A 14,877-nucleotide genomic window follows, 5' to 3' on the forward strand; every position below is an offset into this window, starting at 1 on the left:
GTGGAGTTCTTGTGTGCTTTGATTGCTTGATTTCACTACTGATACATTTTTTTACTCTGATTTTTTTTCTTACTTTTTAGAGCAGCAATTGCTGTATTTATAAATCCATCCCTCACTCCAAACCCTCTTATTATTCAGATTAGAGCTTCCAGGCTTTTTGCACCACATTAAAACCTACAGACAATGAAATACATTCAGTGAGTACTCAAGGCTTTCTCTTTCCACTCCCAATGCCAGTGAGAACATTTCAAATTTGGAAAAACTTTTGTCAGCGTGAAATTCCAAATGCACCTTCAGGTTTTGCTCTCCCCTTTGTCTTCTTTGGCAGGGAGTTTTACCAGGCTGCTTGTTTGGGGCTCTGAAATGGAGGTAGTCCACACTGGAGGTGATGTGGAATTGAGATTGAGCCTTATTGCCTCTGTGATCCTCTCAAGGACATATGGAGCCATTCCTGGAGAGGCCCCTAGGACTGAGCTTAAGGATTTTGTTGCAGTTACACTGCTGGCTTTTATATGTTTGAAATGCAGAGCTGTGTTTCCTTGCCAAAGTATTGTGAAAACCCAGACTTGCTTTAGACAGAGGTGAAGACAACAAAAGTGGATTGAACTATATTTTTTTTCCTTTTAATTAGAAATATTAAACATAGAGCTCCATTTTTGTAGGATCAACACACTGTCTGGCTGCCATGAATTTTAATAGCTTTCTGCTTTATGATGTATTCCAGCTGTAACCAGCCCCACCACCCCCCAGCTAATATTTGAAGTAGAATGCAGCTGGTAATAGAGCTTGTACAGGTTCCAAATGGAAAGAGGATTTTTTTGCCCAGTCAAATAACACCCCTAGGAAGGGCTCAGCACTTCAGGTGTTGCCTGTGTGCTGTGGCAGCCCCTCAGATCTCCTGAAGCTGCAGAGTACAGGAATATTTAAATCACTTAGCTCTCACTGTTTATACCCAAGTAAACCACAACCTTGAGAAAGCAGCAGCTGGTAGGCCATTTATTTTTGTCTTTGTAAAATGCAGCACATGTGATGGGACTGATGATATATAAACAAGTTTAAGTGTTATGAAATTAGCTAAATAAATACCTGTCACTTGTGCACACACTCCTCTATTTGCATCAGACAGAGTTGCTTTTATGTGATTTTATTAGACCTGGATTTGGTGCAAGAGGTTTTTTCCCTTCACCTTCCTCCTCCCTTTCCTTCAGGGCTGGGTTGTTACTCTGACACTTCAATAAGAAATGCATGTAATTATTTAAACACAGAGCTAGTATTTGGAAATGTAAAATTTCAGCCTATATTAGAGAAATAAAGATTGTGTGGCTGATCCATTCCAATTTTGCTCTCTCAAGATCCATGCTCCATTAGGGCTTTCCTTTGTTTAGTTTCTTTTCATTTACCTCACTCTGGTGTCCTCCAGGATTGAACATTCCCAGTCCTTTGTTGGAGTCTGGCTTTGGGGTTTTTTTTGTTTTTTTTTTCTTTGCAAAAATGTTCAGGAACTATAGAGGTAAATTATGAAATGCTTAAACCTCTCAATCCACTTTGGCTGCAGGCCACGTTGAGAGATTTAACACAGAAAACAGCATCAGGAATATTGCTTTCAGCTGGGAATGCTGCTTGGTTTCCATGATTCTTTACTTGGTGTGTCCTGAAGAAAATGGTAAATGCTGAGAAGGCCCCATATTACAAAACTTGTAGGTGATAATCCTTACTCAGACTTTACAGCAGGTGTAGGATGATTAAACAGGACTGTAGGACGGGGAGCTGGGATGTGGGTGGGAGGAGAATTTGCCCTAAACCCTCCTGTTGTGATATCCTGGATAACTAAGAACTGTTAATGTGTCTGTACTGATCTGTAGCAGGCACTCACGTTGCCTGGTGTGCTTCCTTTTCATTTCTGGGATGAGGGAACTGCTAATCTGCACGGGATATTTTCGCCCCGATTAAATTTATGGATTGCACTGGCTAAGGCTTGATTTACATGCTGAATTAAGCATCAATTTATATTCAAAACTGTGCCTGGAACTGGTGCTGGGGGACATTTTAGTGCCTCACATCAACCTCTTGCTGGCTTTTTACATTTTCCTGAAACCTTTTTTGGCCCAGCTGCAATTCCCTGTGCCCTCACAGGCCGAGTGGACAGAGCGGGGCTTTAATCATTTCTGCACTCCACACACAGAAAAAACCCTGAGAGCAGAGCAGGCAGAGCTACAGCTGCTAATTAAAAGCTCTCAGGAGAGTGTGTGAGCCCTGGAACATGTGCAGAGTGTGGCAGGGCAGGGTGTGACAGGGCAGAGCCCAGCTCCTGTCCCCAAACTCGGGGCCAGCAGCGCTTCCCGCTCCCCTCCCAGCCCCTCTGCAGGTGCCCAGGCTGGAGCCTGCAGGGCAAGCTGGCAGTGGGATGCTGCTGGGAACAGGGAGAGTTGAAGGTTCATTCATCCTCTTCTCAATCCCAAAGTCCCTTTTCTGGAGGGCTGGACACAGGGAGGGACCTGGTGGCTCTTTGGGGGACACAGCACCGTGCAGTGAACAGGGAGAATTGAAGGTTCATTCATCCTCTGCTCCATCACAAACCCCTTTTCTGGGGGGCTGGACACATGGAGGGAGCTGGTGGCTCTTTGGGGACATCATGCCACCCTTGGGCCCCTGCCCCTTCCCTGGGTTCCCCATTTCTGCTCATGGTTTCTCTTTTCTCCTGCCTGTTTTACTCTCATCCCTGTGTTTTGTTGTGAGAAGCAGGAGGCAGCACCAGCTCCTCCAGTCCTTCTGTGTCCTCCCAGCCTGCAGGTGCCTTTGGGCTTCTCCCTGCAGTGAAATCTCCCTGCTCCTGTTCCTTGCACTCATTTCCAGCTTGTGTTTGTAAACTCTGTGGATATCCCAAGAAAAACACAGGACAAGGGAAAAAGAAGAATAAATTTAAAAGGACAGGAACAAAGCTTTACCAGCAGAGTTGGGCTCATATTTCTTTTGATGACTTTTCAGTATGTGGTGCTGTTCCTTTCTCTGCAGCTACTGGGTGGGTTTTTTTGGGTGAAACACACCCACAATGCACACACACACACACAACAAAAGAGCTATTTTTACTGTTCATGCTTTAAAGGTTTGGTTGTAAAGTATTGCTTTTGGAATGATGACCAACAAAATGAAAAAGCTACTGTTTCATTGTTGGTGCAATAACTCAGCTCAGCAGTCCCTTCCCACTTTCTGGCTGTTCCCATTCTGTGGGGATGGTGTGTTGGGTGAGGATTGCTCTGTCAAGAAGGAAATGTGTGAATCCATCAGGGAGAAAGGCACAGAATATTTTGTTTTGATGTGATCAGCCCCATGAGGAGTAGAAAAGCAGGAAAGCAGTGACAGGACTGAGGGAATGGCTGGAGCTGGGAGGTTTAGGTTGGATTTTAGGGAAAGGTTTTTTCCCCAGAGGATGCTGGAGTTCCCCAGGGAATGGTCACAGCTCTGAGGCTGCCAGAGCTCCAGGAGTGTTTGGACAATCCCAGACCCAGGGTGGGATTGTTGGGGTGTCTGAGTTGAAGTTGGTGCTCCTTGTGTGTCCCTTCCAACTCAGGATGCTCTGTGACTCTGAAAACCTGTGGAGCAGGTGATGAGAGAGAAATCCCTTCCAGCCACCCAGCTGATGTGAGAGCAGCAGGCTGGGGTTGGTTTGTTTGGTTTAAATAAAGGCAGCTTTAGTGGGACATGTGTAGACTCAGACACTGTGGTTTTGCAAAGAATTTGGCTTTTCTTTCCCACTAAGTCACTTAGGCTGGGGTTGTTTGGATGGAGTTGAGTCAGCTGAGTTGCAGGGGGCAAAGTAGCCATATTAAATTAAATTAAAACCAGGAATAAAAAACTTTATATGCAAAATCCAGAGCTTGGGAAAACAAGTTTGAGGACAAACAGCTCCTCAAAGGAAAAAGCTCATCTTCCATATGTGCCCAGTTTCCTCTCCTGATTTCCTATGAGTTTTCCTCCTGTCTCATCTCCAGCATGAGGAACAGATCTCCAAAGAGTTTTTGGGAGGACACTGCAGAGTTCTGAGCAGCAGCAGAACTGAGTGTGCTTTTCTGGGTGCTTGTGTTCCTCAGTGAAATTCTGGTACATACACAAGGCCAGGCCAGACCCAATCATCTCTTTTTTTTTTTTTTTCCTGTTTTTTCCACTTGTTTTAAATTGGGAGTACCCTGTGTACTGCAAACCAGGCTCAGAGAAAATCAAGAGAGCCACACATCTGGCTCACAGGGGCTGTTCTCCTGCAGTTCTGCTGAGAATAAACGAAAACAAAATGGGAGGTTGAGTAACTCCTCTTGTTTTGTACTTTTTACATGCATTTGGAAGAGCTGGACTTGGGCATCCTGGCTTGTACACCAGCAGTGTTTTCAGTGAGCTGCTCTGGTGTAGAGTGCTTTGGACTTTAAGACTTTTTACCTCTTCCATCTATCTGTCATCAGTCTCACCAGTATTAAAGTCTTGGCTGCCATACAGGAATCCAGACTTTGCAAGCTTGCAGATATTTTCTCAAATGCCTGTAATCAGGATTTATATGGGCACTTCATCCCAGCAAATTGGAAACTGTTAAATATTAAAGCAGCCTGGTGTGCTCCAAAGGCCATTTTTAATCCTAGTGGTCCCCATTTGTGTGGGTTACTGGTGACAGTCTCTGCTCTGGTGCAGAAAGGGCTGCTCTGGCTTTTCTTTGGGTCTTCTTGTTGGAATGGTTTTGCCCAATCACTTCAATGATGAAGAACTTGACCTTGGTGGTGAATTGCAGAGGCAGTCTCTAAATGATTCCTTAGAGACCCCCTGGCAGGAAGTTTGTACAGTTTCCCTTACTTATTACTTGAATGTTGATGAATTAAACAGTCATTTTTTGGTTGTTTTTTCCCCTCTGTGCAGATGCAGTGGCAGAATGTGGAACATGTTGGTGACCAGAGTCCTTATGTCACCTCAGTGATCCTGCACATCAAACAGAATGTCCCCATCATCCGTGACAACCTGGCCTCCACGAGGAAGTATTTCACTCAGTTCTGCATAAAATTTGCAAAGTAAGTTACCAACACAGACACTTTATTCAGCTCATCCCATAAAACAGTGTGATGGTCACTGGGTGGTGTTTGCCAAGTGCAGAAAGTTTTGGGTTGGGCACCTTTAAAAGACTTTGAATATCTGACTTCAGCTATGACTCTTGCTGTGGGGAAATCTACTTTTCTTCCATGGGGCTTCCAGGTACTGAGAAATTTGCCACAAAATAACATTGCCCTGTAAGGAGGGCATGTGTGAGAAGTATATTTTACCTTCACAATCTGAAAGCTGCTTTTCTGTGCAAAAAATAGCCCAGTCAGGAGGGGAAATGCAATTTAAATGTTGGAGGGTATTAAAGTATCTTCCTGGCAAGTCACTTAAAGTTGAGCAGCATGACAGAAGTGGCAGATGAGACAGAAATGCCCCTTGCTGCTGGATTCAGGGTGGAACATCCAAACTTTGTCTGAAACACAAATTCAGCTCTTTGGGAAGATACTTTGAGCTCTTCCCTGCTTGCCTTTGGCCAGCTGAGCTCCACGTGGCAATGCCCCAGGAAAAACCCTTGGGAGGGCTGTGCCAGTTGTAGCTGCTGCTTTTGGTGGCACATGTGACCCTGCTGGTGGACTGCAGGGCAGTGGCGTGCGTGTCATGTGTCACTCTAAAATACCTTAATGTTTCATTCATCTCTGATAAGGTAACCAGCCTGAAATAAGCTCAGTGGCCTGGCAGGGACTGTGTGGGTTGGAGATTTGAGCTGCAGCTCCTGCCTCGGCAGGGTGGGATGCAGGAGCTATCCTGGGAGCTTTCACAGCAGGGAGGCTCAACCTGAGAGTTTCATCCCCCTCTCTGTCTCAGGGTACTCATGAGTTTGCTTTAAGGAGCAGCTCCTGATAAATCATGTTGGGATGTTGCCCATAATCACTGTTTGAAATGCTGTCTCAGTGAGAATTTATTGTATGAAAACCTTCTGTGTGGTTACACTTGAATTTTATGTGATAAATAAAACCCCCCATTTATTCAGCTGTTCACAGCACACTCTTAATACCTCAGCTTAGTTGCCTCCCTTTTAACTTTATTGCTGGGCACATACCAAGTAAACTCCAGATGAAACAGCTCTCAGATTTGAGGGAAGTTCCCATCTAAGCTGAGTGTTCTCATCCATGAGCACAGAAGCCCCTGCTCCTCTCCAAAACATTTTTTAAGACAACTGCAGCTCTGATTGGCAGCACATTAAAATTAAGACACAGTCCTGAGCTCACTGTGCCATGGATCAGATGTAGAAGGGTAAAATGGGTTCCTGGATGTGATTTTGCTGGATCTGTGCAACTTGGTGCTAAGGAGAACCAGCCCAATGGTAAGGGAGCACCAATCTCCTTAAAATACCTTTTAATACCTATAAATATTTTTGTTTTTGAAATTGCATTTTAATGGAATATTCTGGCTGGACCAATATAAATACCTGGCCTTTTGTGTGCCCCACAATGCTGAAAATCCTTTTAACAGGCCTTGTGCTTCTCCACATGTTAATGCCCGTGTCTTTGTGAGCTGCCACTTCTCAGCTCTAATGGATTGTATAAAGCGTGAGTGTTGAGTTACAGGACCACAGGGGAGAAGGCAGCTAAAGTCACTAAATTTAAACCAGCAGGATCTGAGCCAAGTCTGGAGAGAAGAAAAATGGCCATCAGAAATTGCATCAATCCTTTAAGCTAATTTGTCATTTTTGCTTTGTTTTGCCCAATGTGCGAGCGGCGCTCCCCGGGGACAGCGAGGCTGCCAGGCAGGGTGGGGGGCTCAGCTCTCCCTGCACCTTCTCCTTTGAAACCAAACCCCACAGCAGCCAGGCTGCTCTGCTGGGATGTGTTTGGGAAGTCTGTGACCTGACCTCAATGAGGAAGAGATTAGAACTGAGAGACAGGAAAAACAAACAGTTCTCCCCTGGCCGGGGAAGCGGCTCCTCCGTTTGCAGCAGCCAGGCCTGGTGAGTGCTGGGTCCTTCCAGGTGCTCCAGAGAAAAACTGAGAGGAGTTTGGTGGAGGAAGGTTGGGATGTGGAGGGTTCAGGGCTAAGCTCAGCCTGGGTAAGGGCTGGTCACCAGCTCAGAGGGTGGTGTAGAGCAAAACCCTCCTGGGCTGCAGTGACTCAGTGACACCAGAACCTTTGGGGGATGTCCTGCAGTAGCTCAGGCTGTCAGACAGACAGACAGACAGACTGTGGTTGCAAGTCTGTCTGTGCCTCTCTCAGCAAGGCATTGTGTTTGATGCATCATCAGTGCAGGGGATTAGGAAAACACAGGCTCTGGCAGAGCCACACTCCTGTTGCAGGGGAGGCTCTCGGATGCTGTGGTTTCTGTGCTTCAGGTTCCTCATCTGTCTTGCACTGCTTTATTATTACACTGGGGACTTACCTGCTTCTAGAGGGGGGTTGCTGGGTTCAGTTTTAGAGCTGAAGCTGTAAATGAATTCTGGCATCCAGTCTAGCTGTGATTGTGCAGGGAGTAAAGGCACTCAGAGCACAGAGCCTCATGCAGAGCATTACCCCTGAACATGCACATTTTATTCTCATCAGGATTGCCTGCTGCACTCTGAGAGCACCAGGCACTGAATCCAGCCTAGGCAAGAGGCACTTTCTGTTAAGTGTAACTGCTCTTGATGGTCTCTGCTAGTCCAGGAAAAAAATAAAAACCAAGGGGAGAAAAAAATTCCAGAGCAGCCCTTGGCTCTTACAGTTTGTCTTGTCTGTCCTGCTGGAGTTGGGAAGCTGTTTCCAATAAGGCAGCGTGAAATAAGAGGCATGTGGGGATGGAAGGTCACTTTACCCCTCTGCACTGATGGTGGGTGGCCATCCAGAGGGGCCTGGGAATTGTTTCATGCAAGACAGAATGCTGTCTATGGGAGATTGTGTGGTTATATAGAAAAGAAGATTAAAACCAACAGGGGAGGGGGTGCTTGGGCTGCCAGTGTGCCCCCCTGCAGCAGGAGAGGCTCACCCTGTTTCTCATACACAACATGGGCTTTAGCTCCCTGCCTGACCTTGCAGAGGGAGGGACAGTTGGATCTACCTGTGCTATCAAAGGCACAATTAATTTCTTGTACTGTTCTGCCAGCAGTGAGCTGCTGCATCCAGAGCTGCTGCCAATTTATCATTTTCTAGGATCACCTCAGCTCCAGCTGTGCTCATCACTCTCTAATTGCCCTCTGGGAATTAGTTATAGACCTGAAAAATGGACTTTTAAAACAGATAGGTTAAATCTCCACTGTAATGCTTTTGTGCAGGAGGAGTCGGAGCTTCTTTTCCTCCTCCTCTTTCTGTTTTGTTGCCAAGGTTGTTTCTCTGGTGGCCAAATTCAAAACTGCTCGGGGCAGCCCAGTAGCTGCTTCTCAACAGTAGCTTGAAACTGTTCTCCTTGACACCTCTCCAGGAGAAAATGATTCACTGAGAGAGGTAGGGACTGTGTCTGAGAGAGGGAAAGGGAAGGAATCTTTGCTTGTGAGGGCTCTCCTTGAGCCATTCCTTTGGGTTTGCTCAGCAGCTTGGCTTGCTCTGTGCCTGAGCTGCACTTTTGTCACTTTTCCATGAGAAAGGATGAGAAATGAATGTCCTGCCTTGGAAAACAGGTGGCAGGACAAACAAGATGCTGTTGTGCTCCTCGCTTTGTGGGGAGGGAACAAAAAGCTTAACAGATGCAAGGAGGAAACCATGCTGAATTTAGATCATCATCATGGACAGCCTCAGTCCAGAGTACAGCACCTGACTGACTCAGGACAGAGCCATTAAAACCCAGGAGCTGCCACCAGGTCATGGGCAAGTGCTGGAAATGTGAGCCCTGCAGGCACTCAGCCAGAGGAGGACATGTGAAAGAAGGAGAGTACATTAAAAACAAGGCAGTGAGAGGAGGACTTGGTCAAGTGGTGGGGTCCTGACAGAGTCTGTGGCTCCTGAGCTTTCCTGGTGCTGCTCCTTGGTGGAGCCAGGGGCAGGAGCTTGTCCTGCAGGTGCCCAACCAGTGCTTTTGCAATGAAACTGCTTCAAAGCCTCAAACCAAGAGGCAAAAATCAGCTGAACCCCAAGCAGATGCTCTGAAGTGGTGAATATTGGGCTTCCATCCTCACCAAGCTCTCTCTGCTTGGGCAGTCATTTTTCTGAGTCTGAAACCCATGACAGTAAAATATGGTAATGGTGTTTTCCTTTTCACAAAACTTTTTCTTGTCTTGATTGTGTTGGCCAGGAGCTTTCTGGAAAGGTGCCTCAGTGTGAGTGTCCAGGGCCCAGCAGACCTCCAGCCTTGGCTGGACCTCAAGTTCAGTGTGTAATATGCATGTTATGGAATTACTTGTGTGCAGGAAAATGTAGGTTCTGGATACAGTCAAGATACATCCACTCATGAGCAGTGAGACTAATCCTGATAAATAAAATTGTTTGTTTGCTGACCTTTTACTGCAACACTTCATATTTAGTTTATAGCAATTTATTTACCTCTAGAGCGTGTGTGTGCAGCTTCTCAATAAACTTGGAGATCAGGAGGGATTAAAGCAAAAGAACTGTGCCTAGGGGTTGGGGGTTTTTTATTTAGTACATTTAACATGTCTGGAATCAGTTTGGGAAGCTGGCACTGGGAGTGTCTTTGTGGAAGCCATCCTGGTTTGGTTCTGCATGCTTTGTCACCACAGAAGACTGTCTGACTGCAAATATTCTTATGTAATTGTATCCTTTTGTACCTCTCCTGCAGCTCCTTCATTCCCAAGTTCATTAACCATCTCTTCAAGTGCAAGCCTATCAGCATGGTGGGTGCAGAACAGGTAAGGAGAAATAGGTGCATTGGCTGTCGTATTTGATGGTTTTTGGGTTCAGGAAATTGAGGTATCTCCCACCCTGCCATGGGCTGGACCCTGTGAGGATGGGATTTGGAAGAGGCAGGATTTCATCTGTCCCCTGCACATAGAGCTTATTACTCCTGTGGGCTCATAAAAAAAAAAGAAAGAAAAAGCAAAAAAAGCAGAATCATCCCTAATGGGACTGCTGTGAACTTCAAATGGGTTCCTTCAAAGCTGCTTGGGTTTTAGGCATCAAAGATGGTTCTGAGCAGTGTCTGCAAAAGGAAACAGGAGCTTTACATCAAAACCTTCCTCATCCTTAATGGAAAGCAAATGAGTGAAGCTCAGTGCCTGTTTGCCTTGTGTGATGAGCAATAACCTGAGAGTGATTAAAGGGAGTCTTTTTAAAATAAGCTTCTCAAGTGATTAACCAGCAGTGGGCTTGTGTCTAATGTTAAAAGCTTTCAATATTCTTGTATGGGAATACAGGCCCAATTTGCTTCTTTAAAGCAGGCTGGGAAGGTTTTTATTAGGCTGATTCCCAGTGAATCCTTGCCATTACAAGTGGGACATACATCCCTGGGGTTAAGGGTGCAGAGGTTTCAGGAGCTGATCTCTCTCTGCAGCAAGTTGAACCCCAATTCCCTTAAAATCTTTTGAACCCCTCTGGTCACCCACCAGCATCTTTCTGTGCCACCTTCTCCTCCCTGCTGCAGATGTTGCTGGGGAATCCATTTTCCTGGCCTTTCTGGTTCTACACACAGCCTTTCCTGCTGTTTGCTGATAATTACAGCTGCAATATGAATGCTGGGGTGATATTTATGGAGGTATTTAGTGTTCAGTGCAGGGAACAAGACCTGTGGGGTTTTGCTTTCTGTGTTTTCCTCTCTGACTTAACAACTCTGCACCCCAGCAAGCTTTGGCAGTGAGTTAGCAATGCCAGGGACCTGGAATGGAAAATGGGGTGAGGAGACAGAGTCTGCAGGAGCTGTGCCTGTGGGAAAGGCTGCAGAGTGTGCAGAACTCCTGTTAGCCATGAGAGAGCTGATGTGGGGAGGATGTGAATTCCCCAACCCTGGAATCTCTCCCTCTCTGGAATCCCTGGTAGGCACACAGGAACCCAGCAATGACAGCCTGAGCTGTGGGTTCCAGCAGCCTGGGCTGCACAGAGCTGCTCATCTGTGCTGTGCTTTCCTGGCTCCAGGAGGAGATTGATGGATCAGTTCTTCTCATGCAAGCCATGGGAAGGCAGCAGCAGCAAGGACACTGCAGATAATGGGGTGCACACTCCTGCCAGCCTCTCCTCCTCCTCCACAGCCACTCCTTTGTGTTCCTTTGGCCTCAGCACATGTAGGAATTCAATGTTCACATCATTGTGGTCACTGCTGGGGGTTCTGCAGTGCCCAGGATGTTTTGTGTCCCTCCAGAAGGAGCTCCCTTTTTGAGGAAATGCTCTGGGTGTGCTGACAGCCCAGCAGGCTTTCACGCTCACTGCTGTCTAAATAAATTGGGCTGCTCTTTCCTCTGGTTTGATTTCAGATTTCTGTTCTTCACTGGTCTTGTCTCTTCAGACACACTTTGTGCAATCAGAGGAGTGTGGTATTCAGGATAATTTTGCTCTAAGGAGCCCCAACCCACAGCATTTTGTCACAAGACAGTGCTGTCTGTCTGGGCTCAATTTCGTGGCTGCTGCTTATTTATTTGCTGGGGTAGAAACAAACAACATCCAGGGTGTGAGCAGTTCTCAGTGTAGCTGCATTGTGTGACAGTTTTTAAGGAAATAAACCCCAATCAAGGGGTTGAGTAAATGCAGAAAACCTGACTGTGTGTGTGGCTGGTGTTAGTTCATTTGACCTCAATATCTAAATCATGATGCAGCTCCAGGTAACCAAGATTATTTCACTTCATACTTTTTGGGGGGGAGGACTGGAAATCTGTGCCTGATGTGCCAGATGTTGGGCTGCCAGAAGTCATTTCCAGTCAGCAGAGCAGTGCTGTGTTAAAATCAACCACGATGCTGATCTGTAGCCATGGGGGTGATCCTGTCTCCTGGAAGTGTCATTACATGGCTCAGTCCCTCCTGTTCTGCAGTGCAATTACCAGGACTTCTTCCAGTGTGGGAAGTGTTAAACTTTTAAGGATGTTAAACTTTTAAGGATGTTAAACTTTTAAGGATGTTAAACTTTTAAGGGTGTTGGGTTAGAGCAGCTGATGGATTTTGGTATAGAAGGAGCCTGTGTAACAGAGTGTGGTTAACTCTTGCAGCTGCTGCTGGACACTCACTCTCTGAAGATGGTTCTCCTGGATCTTCCCTCCATCGGGTCCCAAGTGGTGAGGAAGGCTCCTGCCAGCTACACAAAGATAGTGGTGAAAGGCATGACTCGGGCTGAAATGATCCTGAAGGTAACTCAAGCCTGTTGATACCCTGCCAGCCAGACTGCTGGCCTGGGAATCACAGCAGTGAATTCCAGGGGGCCCTTCCTCTGAATGCAGCAATCTGCAATTGCACATGAGGTTTGTGAGCCTGCCTGGGGGCTCTGCCAGCTGCTCTGCAGACCTGGCTCACTCCCCTTGGGTTTGCCCCCACTCTCTTCTAATACCACCAAGGAGTTTTCACCCTCACTTTTCAAGGCAACCAACGGCTCAAGTTTGGAGAGTTGGGGCACCAGGTTCCCTCAGGAGCTGGTGGAAATCAAAGTTTGCATCCCTGAGGGTCTGGTGTGGGGCACAGCCCAGGGTTCAGGTTACTCCAGGCCTTTGTGCAGACTCCTCACTCAGGGGAGCCAAGCTGTGCTTGAGTCACCTGTTTACTGTCTAGTGTAACAGCCAGTGCAAACATGTCTGGGTTACTGTACTCACCAGAGCCCTTTTTCATTTTCCAGACCTGGTGCCTGGAAAATGACCCAAAAGCAGAGTGTTGTCTTCATGAAAAGCAGCAAGGAAAGCAATCTGCCCTTCCCAGCTGGTGCTGCAGTCAGGTTTGATCCCAGGAGGAGCTGTGGGAGCTGCACAGTTGTGCCCTCCTGGGTGATGGGATTGTCCCCTGCTGGCCAGCAATGCTGGGAAGGCATTCCTGGGAGGGAATTAGTGGGACCTGGGGTCAGGCAGGACAGGCAGCTGCCAGCCAGAGCCTCCTGTAAAGCACAGCCAGGGCCAGGGGGGTGAGGAGCCTGGGCTGTCCCTCCTCAGCTGCTGCTCAGGATGGCTCTGCTCCCATGCCCAGGGGAATGTCACAGCTGAGTTTGTGCTCTGGGTTCAGACATCAGCTCTCCAGCTCCCTGCTTTTGGAGTGAGGTGACTGAAATGTTAGTGATTTGTAGACTAAATTTTCCTAGAAATGACCTGAATAAAAAATGTTCCTGGTTTGTGCTAACGGGAGCAGGGAAGATTGGTGCCTGTTGTGTACAGAGCAGGGCTTTCCTTGGAGCTTGTGTGTGAATCAGAAGAGTAATGGAGTTAATTTGTGTACCCTTAGCATCACATTGGAGAGGAAAGCAGCACATGGAGTGCTGCAGGTCCCCAGGCTGTGCAGCAGCAGTGTCACTGCTGTGTCACACAATCCATGCTGGCCTTGCGAGGGCTCAGTGTGCAGAACTGCAAATCAAACAGCCACAGGCTGACAGCACTGGGAGCTCCAGTCTGTGTTCCCAGGCTTGTTCTGGGGCAGGTAATGCAGGAAGACAAACTTTGGGCCCATGGGCAGCACAAACAAGTCCATTGAGCTGAGCCCCACGAAGCACAGATGGGAGTGGGGAGGAGGGCCCTGGGCCATGCACATCCTGCTGAGCTCTTCCCCTTCTCCTCTGGCCACGCTCTCTGAAGCTCCAGCTTTTCATCTTGGCAGAGGATTTTTACAAGGGCTGTAAATTAAGGATTTATAAGTGTATACATGGCTATGATGTTTCAGTGGTCTGAAGTGCAGGGGAAGAAAGAAATGTCTTGGTGACAGAATGCAGTGTGGGGTGAGCTGGGTCAGTGCAAACATATGGAAATGTTTTTGGAGACAGGGGAGGGTCTGGTCTGGTGCTGTTTCTGCCCATTTACACACACTCAGACAATCACACACACACACTCTTCCCCAGGAAGATGGTTTGGCTGCCCAGCATTATCAAAAGTTGTGTTCTCTGGAGCTTGCTGCTTATGTAAGAAAAGCACATCAGTGAGGGATCATCTTACCAGCTTTGATGCTATTTTGATTTTTTCCCTGTTTTTTGTGATTGCTCCTGGGCAGATGTTGGTGGGGGGTTCCCATCCTTCATTCCTCCTCTCCAGAGGAGTGTCCAAGAGGAGCTGCACCCCAGGGACAGAGTGGCTGTGTGAGGCACTGCTCACCCACTGGTGCCATGTCAGGAGAGCTGCAGAGCAGAGAGCTCCGGCCCTCGCTGTCCTGGGCACTGAGGGAGTGACCAGAGCATTGTCACATTCCCCTGTGGCACACTGTGTGTCCTGCCTCCAGGCAGGAGGGAGCAGGAGGGACACACAGCCAAGCTGAGGGTCTGGATTCTGTCCAGGCTGCCTGATCTCCTGGGACTTTGTGAGTGTCACCACCACTGCCAGCGCTGTCCCCTGAGCAGCTCCCCAGCTTGTCTTCCCCCTGCAACATGATAAAATCTTGAGCTTTAACAATACCCCAGTGCCTGCCAGCCCACAGGCCACAGACAAAGTCCTGCTGCCCTTTGAAACACGATGCAGAGCCCACGAGCAGCGCTGCTGTGCTGAAAGAGACCCAACTTCCTCCCTGTCCTTACTCTGCTTCTCTTCACTCACCTTCACCCCTCTCATATCCAGCCTCTTTCTTTTTCCTTTGGCATTTTATTTTAGGAGCCAGCCTTGCTGTCACTCCTGTGCCAGAGTTGACTGAGCACTGCCTTTAATTCCTGTTGTTTGTCTGATCTCCTTTTCCTTGTCTTGGCAGGTGGTGATGGCTCCACACGAGCCCCCAGTTGTGTTTGTGGACAATTACATCAAGCTCCTCGCTGACTGCAGCACTGACACATTCCAGAAGATCCTCGACATGAAGGTGAGAACCAGTGCAGGGCTTCTG

The 14,877-nt window shown here is 47.6% G+C and overlaps 1 protein-coding gene across 1 annotated transcript in view; it reads left to right on the forward strand.

The window, feature by feature from the left end:
- Positions 1 to 14,877, forward strand: part of VPS53 (VPS53 subunit of GARP complex) — a 64,220-nt gene that overhangs the window by 46,582 nt on the left and 2,761 nt on the right. Inside the window, exons 18-21 of the mRNA XM_036395171.2 lie at positions 4,897 to 5,045; positions 9,749 to 9,818; positions 12,099 to 12,236; positions 14,749 to 14,853. Coding sequence (XP_036251064.1) covers positions 4,897 to 5,045; positions 9,749 to 9,818; positions 12,099 to 12,236; positions 14,749 to 14,853 — 462 coding nt within the window. The remainder of the gene's footprint in view (positions 1 to 4,896; positions 5,046 to 9,748; positions 9,819 to 12,098; positions 12,237 to 14,748; positions 14,854 to 14,877) is intronic.

This window comes from Molothrus ater, chromosome 21 (assembly GCF_012460135.2).
Source record: "Molothrus ater isolate BHLD 08-10-18 breed brown headed cowbird chromosome 21, BPBGC_Mater_1.1, whole genome shotgun sequence".
NCBI lineage: Eukaryota > Metazoa > Chordata > Aves > Passeriformes > Icteridae > Molothrus > Molothrus ater.